Source organism: Lissotriton helveticus, chromosome 1_1 (genome assembly GCF_964261635.1).
Source record: "Lissotriton helveticus chromosome 1_1, aLisHel1.1, whole genome shotgun sequence".
Classification (NCBI taxonomy): domain Eukaryota; kingdom Metazoa; phylum Chordata; class Amphibia; order Caudata; family Salamandridae; genus Lissotriton; species Lissotriton helveticus.
In genome coordinates this window covers 1,564,192,893-1,564,205,152 of record NC_136057.1, presented here as the reverse complement: position 1 = coordinate 1,564,205,152, position 12,260 = coordinate 1,564,192,893, and the positions used below count along the sequence as shown (strand labels likewise).

Sequence of the window (12,260 nt, the reverse complement as noted above, 5' to 3'; positions counted from 1 at the left end):
CATAATACATTGCAAGTTACCAGAACATGAGACTTGGGCAGTCTTTTTTAGGTCTGGTTGAGGAACCTTTATGTGGATTTGACAGAGTGTCAAAAGGGTCACATTGTATTAAGAACAAACTGTCAATAGAGTCATATTGTAGTGTTGCTGTCTGCCCAAATCTGCAACTAGACACTATTGCGATGCCCTAAAGTAACCATAACTCATGCCCTCCCCCTGCACTGCTAATTACCCTACTTATTAAATCACTCATGACATGATCTACGACATCACATATAACATCATGGCAACATCTGCAATTACATCATTGATGTAGAAAGTGCCTGTGCAAAGGTCCAGGTGTCTAAAGACTTTAGCAGACAGGTGGACCTGCGCAACGCATTTAGTGCATGTGCTTAAGCAAGAATAATAACTGCTTCAGAGCACAGGCTGGTTAAAATACTTAAGAAGTTAATGCTAAAAAGGTGCGTGTGCAAGGTCTAGGAGTCCAAGGACTGTAGCCAACTGGTGTACCTACACATACCTGATGAATCTTTAGAGGTAAGCTTTTCCAAAGTGGTACACGAGATGTACAGTAAGGGAAGGCAAAAGATAAAAAATACTGTCCGCAATACCAGGTTGATAGGCCACTGGAAGTCTTACCACACCAAGTGCGAAAACAGCAGGCTAGGCATGTGGAGACTTTACCCAGCTTACAGCCTATGAACATTCTTAAAAAATAAGAAGCAGGTGTTTGGGCTGAAACCAGAACTGTTAGTTGTCTAATCACACACATTCCTTTCAGCTACTTGATCCACGGCCTCCAGCGTTTTGCAAAAAACAATGAAAGAATTTCACCAGTGCATTGTTTAGTCTAATGGCCGATGGTTCACAGCAGGCCAACACTGCCTACCAGCAGGATTCATGCCCCGACATTCCACCTTCTTCATTGCAGCTCCCACCAGTCCTCCATAAGGGTGGGCACATGCACATTAAATGAATATTATCTGCCTGACCCTGGATGCATAGTGGACAATTCACCTGATCCTCATGTCTTTTCCATGCAGGATAATAAATTGGGATGGGATTATCCCCATCTTAGGTTTCATGAACTTTACCTTGGTCCAATCATTATGAAATTCTATTAGATAATGCTGCAGTTTCAGATGCCTATTGGTGTGCAGTGTTATCCAGCAATGTTGCATTGAGACAGGCAAGCCTTGTCCTCTAGTAGAGAGAACTGTTGTGTGCTTGCCTTTGTCACCCTTTTAAACTCCTGATGGCTAATGGATATGTCCCAGAAGCTCATCAGTACAAACATGATTACGGCCTAGGACAGCTAGGACCTTGCCAAGGACCTTTGCTTTGTTTCCAGTTCGGACCAAAGGAGATGACCCAGTGAGTCTTCTTTTGCTGTACTGAGCAAATGCTGCCTTTAGTGCCTGTGTCTGCTGAGAAATGCCAAACTCCAGCCTTATCTGGGCTGGAGATGAATGGGAGGGAAGCTGAACAATTGTTCTGCAGATCCTGAGAAGCATTTGATCCAGCATTGTGCTATCCCGCCCCTTAAGAGCCTTGCTTTTGCAAGCTAAGGTCAGTAGAATCTTTGCTTGGGCCACCTGGAGGATAGGCATAAGCTTAGGTCCTTTTAATTTTCTGTGAAGAGACCTAAAGGTGAAGGATCAGGTGATGTCCTTTTTCCATGTAATTGGTCGATGTATCTCCTATTATCATTGAAGTGGACTTCAAGGTGCTTAAAACAAATATTTGACCCTAACTTTCCTTGTTCCAGGAACCACATTGGTTCTTGTAGTCTAGTTCCTTGAATCACCAAGACCTAAGTTTTCTTTTTTGTTGATTTTCAGGCCATTCCTAGTTGACAAGGCTGAAGTAGCATCCAGAAGATGCTGCAGGCCAAGCGTGGTACTCCTAATCTATACTAGATTGTCTGCACACAGCAGGTTTGAGAGCTGGAGGTCCCCCAGTTTGGGCTGTTGGGAATTAAGTGAATTCAAAGTAGGGGTCCGATCAGATAAGAAAAAGTTCAATAATGTGCAAGGAAGAAACCCTGCTTGAGACCTTGTGTGGTTTTAATTGGCCTGGACAAGCGAAACCAGTCTCCGATTTTTAATCTAACCCATCTTTCTTGATGCTGTAATTCCAGGGCCCTAATCAGGGTACCCGTGATGTTGGGGAGGGCCAGTTTCTACCAAAGCTTCTACATGTCAACCCTATTGAATGCAATCTTGTAGTCAATATAGCCTAAGTATACTGGTTGGCTGTTGGATTCCTCCTGATCAGATAATAGGGAGTGTACCATAAGGTTCACAGAGGTCCCTGTGTGCTTAATGAACCTGGTTTGGTTTGGCGGAATTATATTATTAGTCTCTGCCCAAAGCTGTAGCTCATCTAGTAGCACCACTGCAAAGTATTTGGCAGTGTTGTCAATTGGAGCTATGAAACCATAGTTCCCGGGGACCCCTTTATCTCCCCTCTTGAATATCAGAGCGAGTATCAAGCCAATGGCATGAAGGGGGGATATGGTTCAGCTGCAAGATGGCTGAGAAGAGAGGGGTTAGTTGTGCAACCCGTAATATTGGATCTTCTTTGTAAATGGTTGGTGGGATTCTGCCTCGGCCTAGCACCTCCTCTGTGTGTCCCTTTGTAAATTGTTATTGGACTAAAGTATCAGTGATAGAGTACCAGGAAGCTTTGTGATCACTGCTCCTGGGAGGGAGTGACAGGAATTTGATAGCCTCCGAGCCATCTCACGGTACGTGAAACTGGTCCGGCTCAGTCGATTGATTGAAGAGGTCATACAGTAAGTGGTACCAGATTGGCTCTGGGGTGTTAGAGGAGGGCACATTTGGTAGATTTCTGCCCACTCCATTTATAGTCTGCCAAATGATCCAGGAATAGTTTGAGCTGATGTCATACAGTCCTTTTATCCAGAAGGAGTTCCATCTCTCCCTTTGATCTGCTCTATGTGCCTGAAGCCTGTCTCCAAAACAGGTCTGGAGTGGATGACAGTTTGACTTTGTGTATTCCCTCTAGACAGCCACAAACACAGGAAGGTTAGGTGTGTCTGAGTACTCCTCTGCATTCTGATTACTCTTCCTGAGCAGAAAGGCAGGGAGGGGCTGACACTCACATCTGAATAGGTGGTGGCCTGACCCCAGAAAGGGTGATTATTCCCACAGATAGTCTGGAGCCAGGGCTGAGGATAAAGGGATACTTGTGCACTTGAAAGACCCTTATTTGAAGTCATATCCAATTCAAAGACACATTTGGGCTGCCACAGCCTGTGAAGGTAACAGCGTTGGAGCCAGGTAGGGGTGGATTTCGACGGACAATGAAGAGGGAAAATTGAATAATTATTTTTTTCCTCATCATCGTCCATCAAAATTCCCCGCCACCCGTCCCCATCACTCTTACCTAGATGGCCTGTGGCTACATTTGGGTATAAGTACTGGGTCTTTGATCCCACCAAATCAGACACTTCTGATCAGAAGAACTGCTGTGTTGCATCAACTCTTCTAGACTGCTGACCTGGATGGCCTGCCCTTCTGCTGTGCTGCCCTGCTGTGTGCTGCTCTCTGACCCTGCTGAGATCTAGACTCTAATTTGCAACTGAAGTGAACTTCAAGGACTTGTTGGCTTGCCTCCTGTTTTTGGGACTCAGGGAAATCAAAGTCTCTTCCCCTGCTCCTGTTCTTGGTTCACTGATACTTGAGCAAGTGAAACGGATACATCTCCTGTCGGCTGGAAGCGACACACGGCACACTGGCCCTGTTACGGGATCATCACACTTGGAGCCCGAGCAGTATCACTGAAACTGCTGCATCAACCGATGCTTTGCTGCCACCACAGAAGCAGAATCCTTGCATCCCTTCACCAAGTGTGGAGAAACCCAGTGCATCAACATCGATACAGCACTGAGACCACTGCATCGCTGCCACAGCATTCTTTGGAGATCGACACATCCCTCCACCACATGGAAGAACCTGAAACATTAGCTTTGGCATCAACCGCATCGCAGCTTCAAACTTCGCCTTTGGAAACCAATGCATCATCAGCAAGGTGTGAGTGAAATAAATGCATTCCCTCCACTGTGGGAGTGACACCGACGCACCGACCCCCACATCGTCCCTCGCATCTCGTGTTTGCGACCAGGATCAAGGTACTCTTTTCCCTGGGCCTTCGTGCATCCTGTACCTTGCCTGTGCTTCATTGTGGTCCGCTTGAAATGTTGACTTTGCCCCAGTCCAGAGCAACCTCAAGCAACCCTAAAGTGCTATTTCCTTCTAGGGGTCCCTGGTGCCTTCCAAGTCTTGGGGAGGGTGGTCATGTGCCGCCTCCCTAAACAAAATGAAAACAGCCCCAGGAGATGAGATCCCCGAGGACTTCCAAAGGCTTGTAGAGAGGGTGTGCATGCCCCACACCCCATTGAAATTGGCTTCGGCCCCTGGTCATCAGATCACCAGCACCTTCAGATGGTTTAGGAAGGGGAGCTCAATGCAAGGCCCCCTCCCCTAAAACACTAAAATTAGTGAACGGGCAACCTCCCAGATCCCTGACCCAACATGCGAGGAGTAAAAAAGAAATGAGCTGGAGTCTGTCTTTTTTTTTTATTGCACGGCAGATCCATGGATGCTCTGCAGATATGTGGTGCATTAAAAAATGCAGTTTAAGGCCCTCTGGGGCCCCCCACCCAGCCTAGGAGGCAGGGTAGCTGTACCCTTACCACCATTATTTTTTTAACTTTAATTCTAGGAGAGGGTACTGAGTCCCTGAGTCCTAAAGGTGCTGCAGCCACATGTTTGAGTATGTTGCGGCAACCAATCAGATCTTATCTTAAGCTTTTTGATTTCTGCCACATTTGGTGTAATTCCGCTCACTGGTTTTTAATGGGTCGCTGTACAATTTTGCTATCGGAAACTGCTTGTGCAAAAATGACCCCCCCTTTTGCATGGGCAAACCCCCCTCCCTTTTTTTCTTGAAAGTTTTGTGAAAATCTGTCAAACTTTGCCAAAGTTATAAGCAAAACTAATGTTTGTTTTCTAATGAAGATAGAGGGATAGATAGATAGATAGATAGATAGATAGATAGATAGATAGATAGATAGATACCTTTAGTAGAGAGAGTGAAGTGCCCTGTTTTCACACTCATATTGTGCTGCTACAAGTGAGGTCTTGGATCTCACATGGTTAATTTTTTCGGCTTGATTTCTAGCGATTGAGGAGAGCTCAAGTGATGTAGAGGTTGTCAAGGAGAGTGTCCATATGATACATCAGGTTAAGCTGCAGAGAAGCCCAGACCTAGTGAAGATAGTTAATGGAAACTTTTAACCCCTTCCACGCGGGGCTAATTCCCCCGCGTCGCAGAGGGGGCCGCGGTGCCGCGGTGCTCGTGACGAGCCTAACTCGTCATACTGCTCAGTGGAGCTGTGCTCAAGATGAGCTGGGCTCGTCACGACTCTGCCCAATGCAATAAAACCCAAGCACAGGCGGGGAATTTGTCGCGCGTGGGAGTGCCGCAGCCGTTATGACGAGCTCAGCTCGTCATGAGCACAGCTCCACAGTGCCTCATGACGAGCTCAGCTCGTCATAAGCATAGAAGGGGTTAAAAACAATCTGGTAGAGATCGCGGTGAGTATCGATTGATCTTTATTTTGGGATTTAGAGCGATAAATGAGGGAGGGTAGATGGGTCTGATTTGTCTCTTCTAAATGAAATGGGTGTAAAAGGAAGGAGACAGTGTGAACGTCCGAAAGAATGAGGCTATGATCATTTCTGAGGTTTTGGTTAACTGGGAGCTGTGAGTGCGAGTGGAAGGGAGCTATCGGAGAGCGCCCTTCATGGATATGGTTAAGGGAGGAAGGAGTGGGATGTTGCATTTACCTAGATATGTATTATCAGCAATGGCAACAAACAGAGCATGGGAAGTTGTCGATGAGGTTTTACTCTGGTGACGCTCCCACTCTTTCTGTAACAACCAAATACAAGAATGTCATGCAGCCTTCCCTTATACCGCTGTTGCTTTTGTTGTTCAGAAATAGTGCAGTAGCCACAAATTACGGGTATTGTTGTTCAATGGGCTGAGAGTAGTACAGTAGCTTTCTCCTTTTTCCCTGTGGCCTTTTGAATTGAAAATAAGCATCATTTAACTTTTGTTTTGCTGGGCAGGAGATTGGTATGCGTGGACTTGAGCAAATGTGTACAAATGTGTTGTAAAGGTGAAGCACACAGGAATGCAATGTTTCCTAACTATCACCTTGTGAAAAGTGGCAAGCAGATTCTGCTGATGTCTGTAACTTGGATCCTGGGTAAAGTGCTGAAGCAGTTAGAGTGATTGTTTTAGATTGTGGGCTAGATCGAGCTACAGTGTTTACACCTCCTCACCTGCTATTCGATGTCCTCTGTTTAGAAGGTTTACAAGCCCCTTGCGCCACTTTTGCGTCATGTTTAACATGGGAAAAGTGACGAAAAAGTGGCACACGGGGCTTGTAAATCTGCCCCGCAATTGTTACTTGTTCCATGGCCTGTTTTTGCTGTACCAGTATAATTGTGTGCAGTGTTATTTAAATGTGATGATGCTGAATGCAGTGCTGCATTGCATCCCATATTGTGTTTTACAAGAATGAATGACACGTGACGTGTTTGCTAATGGGATGATTATATACTATGTGTTTGTTGTCTAATCGTGCTCTGGTGTTGTACCACAATATCGTAGTTTAAACCATGTCAGACGTAAACATGTTATCCTAAATATCTTTTACAAAGTTATTGCCGTATTGGAGTTTATAATAGAAAATCTGCACCCAAAGGGACAGTATATTTTGTAAAAGATATTAACAACTCACTTTTTATGTCATCTTATTTCTGACTATGATATGTGGACATATCAGAGCTTTGTGTGGGACTTCAGTGTATCTTCCTGACACTTAGGGGGTCATTAGTATGGCGGGCGATACCCTCGGAAATCGAGATAGCCCGCAATGCTTGTGGCAGTCCCGCACCCACAATTAGGATGCGCCCGCCACACTGGCGGGCGCATTGCGCATTTGTAACATTGCTGCGGGCGATGCTGAAAGCACCGCCCGCCGCAATGCCACAAAGGCAAGTTGTGCCTTTCAATACACAACGTGACAGGCACCGCGTGGTGCCTGCCACGTTGTACATTGAAATGCAAAGGGGTACCATAGGTACCCTCTTGTGCACCCCCCAGAGTCCCTGGGGGCCTGCAACGGGCCCCCGCAAGAAAACTCTGCATGCCTTTCTGTGGCGGCAATGCCACCACGGAAAGGCATGTTTCCGCCCCCATTGTATTATGGCTGGCGGTGTCTAACAGACAAAGCCACCATATTGAACGCTTTTCCGCCCGGTCGACTTGTCGGACAAAAAGCGGTGGACGGTCTTTCTCTCCGCCAATGAGCCATCATAATATGGCGGGAGGTCTTTGCTGTATGGATGGCGGGCGGATCGCCCTTGTCGGCCCGGCGGGGGCGATCCGCTCGCAATCCTAATGGGGCCCTTTGTGTTTTAATGATGCTTTATGAAATCCTCTAATGTTAATCTACTGTCACTTTTGGAGAAAAAAATAATCTTCCACATTTTCACAGGGCTGCTTGTCTTGATCGTTTTTTTTAGGTCTGATGTTAGCCAAAGCCTTTTGATTTTACTCAAATTATAGGTTCAGTATAGTTATAGGAGTTTTCTGCTAGGGCAATGTGTGCTTTTTTGAGACCCCAAAAAATATTTATGTTTTTTCCCACTTTTTTAGATTACAAAGAGTCTGGTTGCTTCCCAGGAATAAAGTATTGCAAAAATACACCAAAACAAAACAGCGAAGGACAAATCATAAATTCTTGCAGATAACGCAAGCCGTATTGGCTTTGCCAGTGCTTGTTTCATATTGGATCCATCTTCCGTGCTCCTCAGCCTACTAGAATGGAAACAATAGCCCCACACTTATTAAGAGGCTGTTGTTCATTAACCAGGCTTAGGTCGCTAGCCCTTGAAACGTTGTAGAAACACAATGCAGCACGCCTCCATCACAATGCGGATGTTGGCTTGTAGGGTTTAGAGAAGTATGCACGTTACAAGTAGCAAAGTCTGTCTTCTAAAATATACATCATGATAGTCTTTAGCATGCACAACACTCACTTCCTGCTTCAAGCTTCCTGGAGTTCATCACGGACGTAGGTTGTTCTACCGATTACCACTATTAACTTCACCATCCTTCTAATCATTAGAACTGTTGCATGCATGCATCCTGTCGCTAACTTCATTGTCAAGAGTATATGTATTAAAAATGTGTACACATTGACAAAATGTGATCTCGCCTTTTACCCATTTTCACTTTTGTATACTGTACTTCATATACCGCACTCCTAAAATTTTAAATGTCCATTAAAATAAAAAGTTTCCTTTTACCCCATTCACATTTCATTAGTCTTCAGACCTTTTACCTTTGTCGATATTTCTTGAAAATGGCCAGGCACATGAATAAATAGGGATAGGGGTGTAACATAGGCGCCAACAGCCCCTGTGATACATGATGGCCTCACCATTCAGGAGCCTACACCGCTGCTTTCAACCTTGGGGCTATCAATATCAGTGGCCCCTAAAAACATTCTTCAGGGGGCACAATCATTACATTGTACGAACTGTCATGCCATCACCTAAGGGCCTCATTTTACTGTGTTGCCCTAACCAATTTGAAAGGGCACATATGGTGCATTCCTGTCCTTACAACCGACACACAATTTGCAGCTGTGTACCAACGCAGGCACCCTTGCACCATGGTACAACGGTGTCTTTGTTGCTGGTATGATTGTTTTTGTGCAAGAAGGGGTACCTTCCTGCAAAAAAACAATCATGAGAGGCGTTTTCCTTCTTTGATGTGTGCTGCAGAATGCAGCACACATGAAAAGAGGAAAAAATGAAGAAATGTTCAAACATTTCTCCTTGTTACACCTGGTCTGGGGAGGCATACATTTTGACTCTGCTCCAGGTTTACATGATGTTGTAAATCTGAGGCAGTGTAAAACTTTCTTTGGTATTGAATGGAAACACCCGCAGCAACACCCATGGAATGCCTTCCTGATGTAGAGTAAGAGAAGGCAGCGCCAACTTCATATCTATGAGGCCATGCAAGGCCCTGCAGGGTGGCTTTACGTCACCTCCTAGATATGACTGAGAGGCCTGTGCCACCTAAGTGTCATAAAAAAGTGATGTTCAGGCTGCACAGGCCTCTTGTAAATGAATGAGGCCCCTAGGGGCATATTTACAAAGAATTGGCGTAGGGCAGCACCAAAAGTAATTTTGCTGCGCTGCCCTACCCTAATTCAAACAGGCAGGAATGCACCGTATTTACAAGATACAGTGCATTCCTGTCTTTTCGGCCAGCGCACAATGAGCGGCCGAGCTCCAACGCATGCACCCTTGCACATTAGTGCAAGGAAGCCTGTGTTGTTGTCATGATTGTTTTTGTGCAGCAAGGGGCACAAAAACAATCACAATAGTCGTTTTCCACAGAGCAGCACACCTGGAAAGAGGAAAAAACGAGGAGAATTGCAAACATTTCTCCTCGTTACGCCTGCTATGGGGTGGCATAAGTTTTTGTGCTACCCCAGGTTTACATGATGTAAGTATGGGGTAGTGTCAAATTTCATTTGTTTTAAGTGGGAACACCCTCAGCTATACCCATGGAATGCCTCCTTGATGTAGATTAGGGCAACGGAGTGCTTTGCGCTGCCTTGCCTAACTCCATATAGATATAGCTATGCAAAGCCATTCAGGGCGGCTTTGAGTCACCTCGTAGATATGTTAGAGAGTCCTGCACCGCTAGATCATCATAGAAAATGATGCTCAGGTGGTGCAGACCTCTTGTAAATGAGGGCCCTGGGGGCCTATTCAGGGCCCGACTGTCTAGCGGGCGTTTTGGCATGCTGCCGAGCTGGGGGCAGATTTCGTTGATGGAGACCTGCATGTGCTTAACGAAATTTGTTTTGGTTTGTTTATTTCGAAGCACACGCAGGTCTCCAACAATGACATTAGCCCCAACCGCAGTGACATCACCTCTTAGCTCGGCAGCATGCCAAAACGCCCAGTAGCCAGTCCGGCCCTGGACCTATTTACCAAGAATTGGCATAGTGCAGCACTGCAAGTCATTTTGCTGCACAGCCCTATGCGAATTCAAATGGGCAGGAATGCGCTGTATTTGCAAAATACACTGTATTCCAGTATTGTCAGCCAGCACACAATTAGCAACCAGGCGCCACACAGGCATCCTCCACTTGCACCATGGTGCAAGGATGTCTGTGTTGTTGGCATTGCATCATTGGATCGGGTTGAATCATTGGAGGTGTTTTCCTCTTTATATGTGAGCTGCAGAAAGCAGTGAACTTGAAAAGAGGACAAAATTAAGAGAAATAATGTTATTTCTCCTTGTTATGCCACCCCTGGGAGGCGCACGGTTTTAACGCATTCCCAGATTTACACCATGTTGTAAATCTGGGAACGCGTCACAACTTATATGCGTTGCGTGAGAACACCCACTACAATGCCCATGGCACGCCTCCCTGACGCAGTGTGAGGCAACACAGTGACTTGCGCTGCGTTGCCACACTCCATATCTACAAGGCCATAGAAAGTCACTCTGGGTGGCTGTACGTGGCCTTGTAGATATGGCTAAGCCCTGTGCACCACTCAAACGTAAAAAATGTGACGTTCTGGCAGCGCCTAGGGCTTGTGAATAAACCCTCTAGTTCCTAAACCTTTGATGGATGAAAGGATGAGTCTTCTCCAGTAGAATTCAAATCTGCGATCTGCTGCTCATACCTTAATCTCATCAGCGAGCACTTACTTCAAAGAACAATGTTAACAGCAACACTATTGCTGTTCACTAACATTGCTGACAATCATTAGCCAATTTATTTTGAACGGTCTCTTATTACATTCCAGTGCAGCTAAAAACAAGGGGTGGGCGAGATGACACCCGTTTTACTTGCAAAACAAATGTTATTTAACAGAAAACTTACGCTTGTTATGCGGAAAGCATTTTGATCGCAGGAAAACTGTAGTTAAATGCGTACCTCTTGTACAAAAGTTAAGCAGTATGCATGGAGATCGTATTAAGTCTAAAACGTTTCTCGGCGCTACAGACATCGGTTTCACAGGTCATGCAAGACAGTTCTGCAATCAGTCTCCCGCTAGGAGAAAAAATCTTTCTTGGCGGTGAAACGGATCAAATATTGCGAGAAATAAACATAACGAAAATAACATAAAAAATAGAACTCCTTCAGGATTTTTTTTATTCTTTGAGCCTATTATAAACTCCAAGACACTCCTAAGAAAGTTGGGGATGTTTAGAATGAACCGAAGATAAACCCGTACTACATAAATATGAACTTTAAGAGGCAATTAAATATAGAAGAACGGGCTAGTTGGAAAACGGGAGTGATGAGGGGAGGTGGGACAAGCATGAGGTAGAATAGACAGTGGAGTAACGATACTTAAGGGGGTCCCCCTGCAAAGTACATGGAGGGGTCCCCCTCCGGACTCACTACGGAGCTCTCAAGCTAGGGTTCTCTGCTGAGCGGACCTTTGGAGCTCGCCCCCTCCCACCCAACCCCCCCTCAAGCCCCCGCACTGCGGGGCCTTTGTTACACCACTGAGTATAGAGTAAGCAGATCAACGTCGGCGCAGGTCATAAAGTGAGAAGAAGGTGTGATCCAGATTATTACTCACCCGTGTTTGTGACTCTTTTGCGTCCCGTCTGTGCGTTTATGTTTAAACATCCTGACATGCCCCCCTCTCAGGCCACCAGGATCTTTAGCTGAGATGACAAACACGAAACATTATCTCAGTCTTCTTTTGAGGACCTACAGCAAAGCTGCATCCAAGTCTCTCACTGAGGTGCTTCCTGGCCGAGGACTACCGACGGCTTTACATAGAGCAGGTTGAAGGGAAGGGGTGTGCACAAGCGCTTCCTTCTCACGCTCACAGAAACCACATGTACGTCGGTTCCTCTAGTCACCAGAGCTGAGCATTATCTCGAGTGACGGCGCTCGTCGCCCCAAGGGCCTGCGTATTTAGGGAAGTACGGTTGCTCATTTGCAAACTGACTGTTGATGGTACTGGAGATAAACACAGCTTTTTCCATCGAGACGTTTGTGGTCAATGTTTGTGATGCAAGCGGGCACCCCGGTCCTATAACAACCTCTTTATATGTTGGCTTCATATCTGTGTCAGAATCACTTATTCAAAAGTCATGTT

General features: G+C 45.8%; 1 protein-coding gene across 3 annotated transcripts in view; it reads right to left on the bottom strand.

Moving 5' to 3' along the window:
• The window catches only part of RGS18 (regulator of G protein signaling 18), a 225,419-nt gene extending 213,430 nt beyond the window's left edge, over positions 1 to 11,989 (bottom strand). Inside the window, exon 1 of one of the 3 annotated variants that reach the window (XM_078687093.1) lies at positions 11,733 to 11,989. In XM_078687093.1, coding sequence (XP_078543219.1) covers positions 11,733 to 11,782 — 50 coding nt within the window. In that variant the 5' untranslated portion in view covers positions 11,783 to 11,989. The remainder of the gene's footprint in view (positions 1 to 11,732) is intronic. The other 2 variants (XM_078687084.1, XM_078687102.1) reach the window with 2 other exon arrangements.
• Between the last annotated feature and the right edge of the window lie 271 nt (positions 11,990 to 12,260).